The sequence below is a fragment of the Panthera uncia genome, chromosome A2 (assembly GCF_023721935.1).
Source record: "Panthera uncia isolate 11264 chromosome A2, Puncia_PCG_1.0, whole genome shotgun sequence".
In the NCBI taxonomy this organism is placed as follows: Eukaryota; Metazoa; Chordata; class Mammalia; order Carnivora; family Felidae; genus Panthera; species Panthera uncia.
In genome coordinates this window covers 149,674,613-149,686,268 of record NC_064816.1, presented here as the reverse complement: position 1 = coordinate 149,686,268, position 11,656 = coordinate 149,674,613, and the positions used below count along the sequence as shown (strand labels likewise).

The 11,656-nt window shown below is 37.1% G+C and overlaps 1 protein-coding gene across 1 annotated transcript in view; it reads left to right on the top strand.

The window, feature by feature from the left end:
- Positions 1-11,656, top strand: part of BRAF (B-Raf proto-oncogene, serine/threonine kinase) — a 72,424-nt gene that overhangs the window by 12,692 nt on the left and 48,076 nt on the right. Inside the window, exon 2 of the mRNA XM_049642303.1 lies at positions 4,547-4,721. Coding sequence (XP_049498260.1) covers positions 4,547-4,721 — 175 coding nt within the window. The remainder of the gene's footprint in view (positions 1-4,546; positions 4,722-11,656) is intronic.

Sequence of the window (11,656 nt, the reverse complement as noted above, 5' to 3'; positions counted from 1 at the left end):
TTGAACCCTACTTCCTTCCTCTCTTCACAAGGTAATGCTATTTTTTCTGCCTAGAGAGAGAAGACAGTAAGTGGATAATCCTAAGAGACCTGTAATTTTACAAAGCCAACCTTTCTAGAGGTTTCATAGGCTAGAAAATTTACTAAAGACTTGTATTAAGGACTGTATTTTTTATCTACTTAGAAACACTAGAAAATGCAACCATTTATTTATTTAGTCAGGTCATAACAGTTACCTGCTCTAGTGGAGTCATTTTATTCCTGCTGTCTCTGTCATTAGTTCTTTGCACCTGTGTCTTCCTTAGGAGATCTAAGTGTTATTGTTTGTTTTGATTTTTAATTAACCTTCTGGCTATGGTATTTACTCCTGACAGTTCTGTAGACCATGATGCCTTTCCAGTGGCAGGTCCTAGTTCTATGAGCAGAGTTACAGAACACCATAATGAAATTAACTTGGTTTCTCTGAAGGTTTATAATGGTAATGATCCAGGGCAGGTGCCTTTCAGTGAAGGGATGCTGTCTTAAAATTGAGAAACCATTTGCCTATGCCATGAGTATTTTCTGTATAACTAAACTGTAGTACCTTCTGGTCTTGAGCAAATGATAAAAAAGATATTCAGACTTTTGTTTCCCTGATGCTTTTATGTCACAAGTGTCTGTGTATGCCTGTGAAAAGATAGAAGCCAATCCTGTTCTGTATTGCTGCTCCTTTGCATTTTGTTAATAGTCTTTATAATAATTCTAGTGGTCATGAAGCGCATAGAATAATGGATGTAACCAAGACATATTGGAGAAGTGATACAGTGCCCAGTTTTGAATTAAAAGTTAGAGGTACCTCCTTTTCTGCTTTTTAAAAATGCCGTGGAATGTGTGAATGTATAAAAAGTCAGCATTTTAAAATTTACATATTGCTGGGGCCCCTGGGTGGCTCAGTCAGTTAAGTGACCAACTCTTGGTTTTGGCTCAGGTCATGATCTCACAATTTGTGGGGTCGAGCCCCACATCAGGCTCTGCACTGGCAGCATGAGGCCTGCTTGGGATTCTCTCTGTCTGCTTCTCCGCTGGTCGTACTCTTTCTCTCTTAAAATAAATAAATAAACTTTAAAAAATAAAATTTACATATTGCTGAACAGAAGGAGTCACATTGCTTCAAAACTTTTAATATTCTTTTTTTTTTTTTTTTTTTTACCGTTTGTTTATTTTTGAGAGGGGTTGGGGGAGGCAGAGAGAGGAGACAGAGGATCCGAAGCATGTTCTATACTGACAGCAGAGAGCCTGATACTGGATTCAAGCTCAGGAACTGTGAGATCATGACCTGAGCTGAAGTCAGTCATTTAACCAACTGAGCCACCCAGGCGCCCCAAAACTTTGAATATTCTTTTTTTTTTTTTAATGTTTATTTATGTTTGAGAGAGAGACAGAGTGTGAGCAGGGGAGGGGCAGAGAGAGAGGGAGACAGAATCTGAAGCAGGCTCCAGGCTCCACACCGTCGGCACAGAGCCCGACACGGGGCTCAAACTTGTGAACCGTGAGATCATGATCTGAGCCGAAGTCGGACGCTCAACCCACTGAGCCACTCAGGCGCCCCCCCCACCCACAACTTTTAATATTCCAGATTGAAAATAAGATCTAAACTAAGTGGTAATTTGCTGAAGAGTGTTAGAGGTAAAATTTTTTTATTTTTAATCTGATACTGCTTTAAAGAGGTTTGCAACAAGATAGGTAGAGGTGTCATTAGGAGAAAGCCAGTTACTGGCTGCCAACATACTTCACTGGGTATAAATTGTGTTGGTCCGGGTAAAGATGCCCTAGTGTGGAAATTCAATTTTATCAGTCCCCAGAAATGATGAGAGTTAGAGATACACTGGTTTACAGTAACCAGAATTAGAAAAGACTGAATCAAAATTCTAGGTAATTCATTTCTTTGAGAAATATAGCTGTTGTATAGACCAGAGTTCTTGTGTTGGATGGACCAGCACTCCACTGTTGGAAGATATTTTTGAGAAACCAAATTATAATCCAAAGATTGCTTTTGTTAAGCATGGGATTAGCATATGGCTCAGGGGCACCTGGGTGGCTCAGTTGATTAATCATCCAACTCTTGATTTCGGCTCAGGTCACGGTCTCGCAGTTCGTCAGATCAAGCCCCATTTCGGGCTCTGCACTAACAGAGCAGAGACTGCTTGGTATTCTCTCTCTTTGCCCATTCTCCGTTTGTGCTCTCTTTCTCTTTCTCCAAATAAACTTAAAAAAAAAAAAAAAAAAAAAAAGAGGACATGGCTCAGATGTTTAATGACATTAAGATATAATAACTTGAAGTTTCTCACAAAATTATAATACACTGGGCATCAATGCTAGGTAAATTGATTTCATGGACCACCATATGCCCTCCACTGGGTGATGTTAGATACCAGCTGCCAACTATAGTCTTTCTCATTTTGTGAATAGACAGATATCGTCACTTTCTTATGTATCCATTTTTTTAGATAATAAAATTTATCAGATTAAATCCTGGTTTTCGTTTCTCCTACTTCTGAACCAATGCCCTTTGAATACATGTTTCTGCTTTGTTATAGACTACATGTTGCAGTCATAGTCTTAATTCAGTAACTTTCAAAAATGACTTGCTGTCACTTAATGCCTGCATCAGATCAATTATATTAGATTGATCCATTATATTAGGTTAATTAGAATGCCCTGTACAACTGTAGTTAATTCAGGCTTTTTCCACATTTAAGTCCTAACTTAAAGTATGCAATTGCCTTGAGACTTTAAATTAGACTATAGTTTTTTAAAAGTAGGTACACTTTCCAAAACTTTTTTTAAAAACCATTTGTCATTTTTACATTCTTTTACCTGTTCTCAAAATCCCTTAGCAAAAGCCATATATTGGCTGCCTAAGGCAAAATTAAAGCTCTGTCACAAATTAAAAATTTCTCAATAATGACAATAAAAATCTTCTTAAGGCCAGGTCCATCAGTCTTAACCTGTAATTTTCAGTGGGTGATAACCAGGTCTTTAAACTACATAATATTTTATTATTTTTATTTCAGTTATAAGTGGACTGAGTATGAACAAATAAGCTCAAAATTTCTTTCCCTACCTTTGATAGCGTACTTCAAAGAGTAAAACAATAAATGGGTGGGGTTCAGATTTTGTTAAAATGCTTTATTCAGAACCTTAGGGGAAAAAAATCTTTTTGTCACTATTTGGCTTCTTTGGCTTTTCAAAGCTTTTCTACTATTTTTTCTTCCCGTACCTTCCTAAACCTGTCTCCTCACAAAATGTCTTTTTATCCCCTCCACGTTTTCATTTTGGCTATGTCTTAATAACAGTAAAAAATGATGATTAGTTATAGAGTTTGCATTAAATGGGGTGGAATGAGGGCACCTGGATGGCTCAGTCGGTTAAGCATCCGACTTTGTCTCAGGTCATGATCTTGCAGTATGTGGGTTCGAGCCCCGCGTTGGACTCTGTGCTGACAGCTCAGAGCCTGGAGCCTGCTTCGGATTCTCTGTCTCCCTCTCTCTCTGCCTCTCCCCCACTCGTGCTCTGTCTCTCAAAAATAAACAAACATTTAAAAAAATAAAAATAAAAAATAAAATAAACGGGGTGAAATGATACCAGTCTTTGTAGAGGGGTTGTGAGCACTGCATCATTCATTGGTCTTGGTGGAGCTCATCAGGACAGCCATACCTTTTCTTTCACGCGATACTCCCTTCCCAGCTCCCTTGGATATTCTTTCTGAGGAGCCTAGACTACTCACAGGTATTTACAGTCTGTTCACAAAACTTGAGTGTGCTTTGTGAGTGTGAGGTTCATTTCAGGGCAATGAGAGATCATAGAATTTGTTATTTATCTACAGTAACAAAATAGATCACTGTCACCTATTTTGATGATTTCATCAAAAGCAGTTTTAAAGAAGATTTGCTTTAATGCTTAATACTTGATTCTCTTGCATCTCTTAATTATTGGACATGGTAAGAATGATAAAATATGAGAGGCTGACACTATAAGGATCATCTTTTGGATATGCAAATGGTCTTTTGCTGTTGTTCAAGATTTTAATTTAACTCTGTGTAAAGCAACAGATACATCTTTCAGGTCCTGGAATCCACAGGTGTATTTTCAAAATATAATTTCCTAATACTTTGCATAAAAATTCCATTTTAGGATCTAGAAATGGCAAAGGTAGAAAAAAATAGATTTTATTCAGTCAGTCTCTAGTATTTAGAGATTTTTGTGTAACTTTAAAGAGTTTCTTTAGCTGATTAACTACAGGTAATTTCTAGCCATTTTTAGATTTCCCTGGAGTTCTTGGATAAGAATCAGTGTTCTTGTCATTAATCGTCCCTAGAGGGTCTGCTTCAGCAAAAGCAGCTCTTCAGTATTAATTATAGGCATATATTAGTTTTTTAAACACCGTTACTGCTGGGTTTTTAATGCTTTAAAGATTTTATTGGAGAATACGAAAACAAGGAAATCTTTAGATCACCCATTTTTTGTTTTTATCTCTTTAGAGTTGCTCTGAATCTTATCTTTCAATGACTTGATTTTTCCAGGCCCCAAATTCTCACCAGTCCGTCTCCTTCAAAATCCATTCCAATTCCACAGCCTTTCCGACCAGCAGATGAAGATCATCGAAATCAATTTGGACAGCGAGACCGGTCCTCATCAGCTCCAAATGTGCATATAAACACAATAGAGCCTGTCAATATTGATGTAAGTATCCAGCATTATTAGAATTAAAAAAATTCAATTATATTTCTTTTTCTGCTACATTTATAATATAGATCAGAAATAAGTGCCATCTTTCAAGTGTCACAGTCATTAGGTGATTGACTTCATGAATTAGTGATCAGAAAAACCTTGTCATCTTCTCTGATGGTATTAATACTTAACTGATGCCAAATTGTGGAGTTGTTCGGATTTGTTGCCTTATGATATTGTTTCTGCAAAAGTCTTATCTTCATTTATTTAATAGATAATCCCTTGGCCATTTCATGGTAAAGAAATAAGGGTACCATTGCAGATTTTCTATTTGGATCAATTTGAAATCTGTATCTAAATTTCTAAAAGTACAGTTTTAAGTTAAATAACCCTTTAGGACTAATCATTACTTTATGTACAAGATATGCAAAGCTACTTTTTACCTTCCTTACTTTTTTTTTTAAATGTTTATTTTTGAGAGAGAGGGTAAGTGGAGGAGGGGCAGAGAAATAGAGACAGAGGATCTAAGCAGGCTCCATGCTGTCAGCGCAGAGCCCAGTGTGGCACTCCAACTCGCTTTTCTTTTCTTTTCTTTTCTTTTTTCTTTTCTTTTCTTTTCTTTTCTTTTCTTTTCTTTTTTTTTTTTTTTTTTAAAACATGTATTTATTTTTGAGAGACAGAAAGAGACAGAGTGTGAGCAGGGGAGGGGGCAAAGAGAGAGGGAGACACAGAATCCGAAGCAGGATCAAACTTCGAGCTGTTAGCACAGAGCCCAATGCAGGGCTCAAACTCGTGAGACACCTGAACTCGTGAACCACGAGATCATAACCTGAGCTGAAGTCAGACGCTCAACCGACTGAGCCACCAACGCGCCCCAACAGACTTTTCTTAAAGTAAATATTTTAGTCTCATGGGTCATATGATTTCTGATGACAGCTGTTGAACTTTGTCATTGTAGTGTGAAAGCAGAGATAATACCTTATAAACAAATGGCTTTATTCTCATAAAACTTTATTTACAAAATAATCCAGTAATTGAGTTACAGAAGAGAATAATGTGCTCTTACTACCTGAGCTGTCGTGGGATGGGGGTCCTGATCTTGGAATTAGGTGTCATTTCTCCCAGAATTTGTGCTTTCAGATAAAGAGTGTAAGATATTCCTAATCTCTGTAATAAGCAACAAAACAGAAAAGCTGCCAACCTTGTTTGCCTTGGAAACTAATTATATTTAAAACGGAAGTTAAAAAATATTTCCCCACATAAACAGGGTACTAAAATTAGTGAGGTGGTTTTGTGTGTGTGTTAGAAGATAGGAGTTGTTCTCATTATACAAGCATTCCTTATGTGAGTCTTCCTAGTTATATAAAGTTGAGTAGAGAAGCAAAAATTTTCCTAACAGGAAAATATTCACTTATTAACAGGCTACTTTAATATTAGTCCCCACTCAGATATCCTTCCCCATCTAATACCAGTTTGCATTCCAACCCCCATACATCATTATCCAACATTTCAATGAAAATATAATGCACATTGATTGCAAATCTGGCAAAAAAAAAGAAAGAAAGAAAAGATTTAAAGATTTTATAAAGATAGTGAAAAATGACTTTGGAGAACTACTGAAATTATAAAAAGCCATTGAAAAATAAGGATACAGTAGAATTAAATTAGTCCAGGTAACAATAGAAGAGAAAAGATCCTTAGAGATGACAATATAATAGGTTCTTCAAATGAAAATGATTTAAATATCAAAGGATTGTTAGAGGCCCTTCAGGGAATTGATGAAACCCTCTAAAATTTTTATAAAAATGATTATGCTTGCTATGTAAAAGATGAATATGAAAACGAGGATTTCAGTTGGTGCTATAGCTTTCGTATTATGAACAACAAAAACTTGATTCCTGTGTTCTGATAATTAGCATATTGAAATTGTAACTTAAAATTTATTAAATATAAAAGAAAATCTTTATTATAAATTTTAATTTCATTTTTCAAGACGAACTTCCAAATTCCAGACATCCTTCCCACTTTTTACTATGAGATTTTTTTCTCTATTTTTATTGGATTTATTTTAAGTGGCCTTTGCCTAATACTAATTTTTCTCAACTAATAAGGTCTAGGTAGGCCTGAATACAAAGGAAGAAAATAGTAGGAGAGGGAAATATGGGAATAATGAGATTGTGAAATAAGAAACCAAATCTTATTTCTAAATTAGGTCTATTCTCATTATGTTCAAAATTGTAGCTATCTTGGGGTGCCTGGGTGGCTCAGTCCAGTTAAGCTTTTGACTCTGGATTTTGGCTCAGGTCATGATCTCACAGTTTGTGAGTTCAAGCCCCCTGTCAGGCTCTGTGCTTGCTGTCAGCATGGACCCTGCTTGGAATTCTTTCTCCCTCCTTCCCTCTTTCTGCCCCTACCCTCTCTCAAAATAAATTTAAAAAAATTTTTAAACGATTTTTTTAAACATTTGTTTATTTTTGAGAGACAGAGCACGAGCAGGGGAGGGGCAGAGAGAGAGGGAGACACCGAATCCAAAGCAGGCTCCAGGCTCTGAGCTGTCAGCACAGAGCCCGACACTGGCCTCGAACCCACGAAGTGTAAGATGATGTCCTGAGCTGAAGTCGGATGCTTAACCGACTGAGCCACCCAGGTACCCCAAAATAAATAATTAAAAAAAAAAAAAGTTATATCCAGTTTTCCTTTCAGTACTAACATCATTTTAGACTGTTTCCCTCTAGACTTTTCCTCTTAGTGTTACTGTTCTATTCTCTGAGGCTTGAATATTTGGGGTATCATCTTTATATCTTGCCTTTTCTTCCTTCCTTTTAACCAAATAGTCATAAGGTATCAACTTTTCCTTTTGGTAATGCATCTCAAATTTGTTCTCATTACTACCACCCTCTGAGCCCATATTTCTTTATTTGAATTAATTAATCTCCTAAATGGATTTCCTGCCATTGGTTTCTCTCTATCCATTTCCATTCTTTATGTTAGCGTCAGAATAATTTTTTTATACCTCTGCCATCATCTGTTTCCTTGTTCCAAAACTTTCATTGACTTCCATTGATTATAAGATAATATATAAATGCTTTAGCATTTTCATTCAATTTCAGTCATTCAGATCCAATCATTATTTATCATTTATTATTCTAGTAAATAAGTTTTTTTTAACTTGTTTTTGACATACTTGGCAATGCTGACTCTGGGATAGGCACTGTCAGAATTGGGAATTAAAGATGAATTAGCACATAGTCTGTGATCTCAAAGAGGTCACAGTCTAATGGATGAATCAGACATATAAATAGATGCAAAAATATATAGCGGTAGTTTATAGAAGAGGGTGATAATCCTATATGCCACAGGGTAGAGTTTATCACTGTATTTAACAGAGAAAGGACAACATTTAAGCCACATTATAAAAGATGAATGCATAGGAGTTCATTAAATTCACTAGGTGGAGGTTTTAAGAAGAAAGGGCATTTGTTAAGGAAATAGCACATGCAAAAAATATGGAAGTACCTTTACTTAGGATGTAATTAACAATGCACATTGTAGGAGTTTCTGGTTCAGGAGAAGAGTAGGAAAAAGAAGACAAAACTAGGTAGGTAGAGTCCATACCTAAAGGCATTGTCAAGTCTTTAAGGTTTCTGTGGTTGCTGGTAGTAGGGAGTCTGGAAAACTTTTGAGTGGGAGAGGAAGTGCTCAGCTCTGTATTTTGGAAGAGTATTTTGAGTTCACGAGAGATTTAGAAGGCAAGATTGTTAGGAATGGTATCAAAAATGGCTACTGTTTATGAATGCTTACTATATGCCAAGTACTATACTGAGTGCTTTACATAAATTTTCTTCTTTTTTTTTTAAGTTTGTTTATTTTGAGAGAGACAGAGCTAGCGTGAGTGGGGAGGGGCAGAGAGAGAGAGAAACAGAGAATCCCAAGCTGGCTCCACACTGTCAGTGCAGGGCCTGACACAGGGCTCGAACTCACAGAACCATAAGATTATGACGTGCGCTGAAACAAAGAATCGGATGCTTAACCGACTGAGCTACCCAGGCTCCCCTACATAAATTTTCTTAGTCTGTCCTCATAAACACTCATGGATTAAGTACTATTTTTATCCTTATTTTACTGTTGAGAAAATTCTATTTGAAGAGGTTAAGAAACTTACCCAAGATCACATTGCTGATAAATGATTGAAATGGGGTAAAACCTGGTCTTTCTTGCTTATGTTTAACTACTGTTCTGTAGAGTAGTAGAAAGAAGTGAAAGAGATGAAATCTAGAAGATAATGTCCACACTTCTCTGGCTTGGGTAAATAGTATTCATTCCATTCAGTAGTCTAGGAAATACCAAAGGAAGAAGAACAGGTCTTATAGAAATGAAAATGGTAACTTTTATTTTGGACATACTGACATTAAGTTGTCTGAGGGACTTCACTGGTTTAGAAGTCCAGTGGCAGTTGAATATAAGGACCTTGAGTAGAGATAACAGATTTTGGAATAATTAGCATATTTCTCAATTAAAACCATGGGTGTAAATGATACTACTCAAAGACTACATGTAAATTGAAAAGAAGGTAGAATATGCAACCCCACTGAATATTATTAACATTTTGAGGTCCGGGCAAAGACTGTCCTTTTCTGTGCCTTTTATGGGCTCCTCTTCCCAAGTCTAACTTTACATAAGTAAGAGAGAGTAGTGTCACCCCAAAGGGCAGAAAGGGAATTGAAGAATGCTGAAGTAGTTGATGTTAGTTGCCACTGAGACTCACATGTGATAAGGACTGAAAATGACTACTGAACAATTAAAATGTCACTTTGACTTCACTGAGAGCTGTTTTAGAGGGCCAGTGGAGGAGAGTAAGGCTGGTGAAGGTGTGGGGGTAAGTGTCACTTTTGAGAAGATTGGCTGTAAAGGAATAATGTAAGGGCCATAGATTAAAACAGGGTTGAAGGACAGTTGTTTTTAATGTGAGAGTCTTCAGCGTGTTTGTAACTTGAGGGGAAGAAGCAAGTGAAGAGAGAGGTTGAAAATAACAAGAGAGGGAATAATGGATATAGTCCAGTTCCTAAACGTGGAAATGATATTCCTCAGAGGCTGTGAGGAATTAGAGATGGACATAGCTCTCTCTGCAGCTCTTTACAGGCTGTATGACCTTGGGCAAATGCCTTAACCTTGAAGCTAGCCATGTCTACCTCTTTTGTTGGTTTTAAAATGTTTATTATGCACATAGTAAGAATTCAGAAATTATAGCTAACGCTACTGTGCAAGTACTTGTTAATATAGGGACAGGTTTCTGTTTCCTCTATCATGCTAAAGGGAAGAGATATAAGTAACAAAAGGAGCTACAGGAGATGAGGGAGAGTTGCAAATAGCCAGTATTGGAATACTAGAAGATCCTCTTTAACCTAGAATAAGTGAAAAGATTGTCAAAGAGCTTTAGGAACAGATTGAAAAATAGAAGTTTATGGTGTTAATTAGCAGTAAGAGCGGAGAAAGCCAGAGGTGGCTGATCCCTGGTTGTGGGGAGTCACAAGGTTGGTGAAGCAAAAAGGAAAGGGATGTGGCATGTTTGCCTTTGTCTTGCGGTTCCTTGTGTCTAGAAGTTCCTCTCTGGGACACCTGGGTGGCTCAGTCGGTTAAGCGTCAGACTCTTGATCTTAGCTCAGGTCTGGACCGCGGGATCGTGAATTCAAGCCCCGCGGTTGTGCTCCAAGCTGGGTGTGGAGCCTACTTTAAAAATGTAGGTGGTCCTCTGCTTCTTTCCACCCCTGCGTTCCTATCTACCCCCAACTCCTAGCTCTTCTCTTGAAATGCTTCCACAGTCAGGTCTTACAGTTCTTTATCCCTTGAACTCGTGTGGCACCAGGAGTCTTTTCTCCCATACTATTTATCTGGCAGTTAACTAAGCAACTTTGGCACCTCTTTTATTGTTTTCTTAAGCTATTACTCTTTTATCATTTCATTTCCATGTTTGTACATCTTTCTTCCGCTTAGTTTACAAGTCCTCAAGAACACAGAGAAAGTTAGTGAGACCACGAGGATTTTGTATTTATTGGTAGCCATGCAGCCCCTAACACCTAGCACATTGTTGGCAGATGTATATTTGTTGGTTATTCTGTAGAAGATGGCAAAGGCTTTATATAATACATTACACATGATAGAAATGCATTTGTAAAGAATTTATTCTAGACTAGAAACAAAAAGCTGCCTGTTTGCAAAGAGTCTTTGAGCCTGTTTAGAGACATTTGGGGCCGTTCAGGCCCTCCTATTTAAACTGGGTAAACATACTAAGCTCCACCTATCATTGTCCAAAGTGCATCGCATTGCCAGTAGACTTTTCCCTCCCCATCACCCAGTATTGTCTGTTGTAGAAAGATATGTTTTAATAATAAAGACAAACTTTAACAAAACCCTGTTAGAGCCATTTTGATTTTTTTCCCCTCTAGTGTTTCCTTACGCATCTGTATTTTGATTGTAATCAGTGTACATTTAATATTTTTTTATATTGTAAACATGTTTCACGATACAAGATTCATACTTATTTCAGTAGCTGCATAATACTTACTAAACTGATGCACCATAATTTACTTAACTAAAATGTCATATGTCTATAATAGGGAAATAATTATTTCTGATTTTTTAGTATGATGGATAATGCTGCACTGCATATCTTTATGCATACATTTTTTTCTTCTGAATTATTTCCTTAGGAAAAATTCCCAAAAGTGGAATTACAAGATCAAAGGGTATGAACATTTTATGGCTAATATGTGCCAGTAGAATTTTTTTTAAGATTGATATAGCCAGGGGCACCTGGGTGGCTCAGTCAGTTAAGCATCTGACTTCAGCTCAGGTCATGATCTCATGATTCGTGAGTTTGAGCCCCTCATCGGGCTCTGTGCTGACAGCTTAGAGCCTGGAGCCTGCTTCAGATTCTGTGTCTCCCTCTC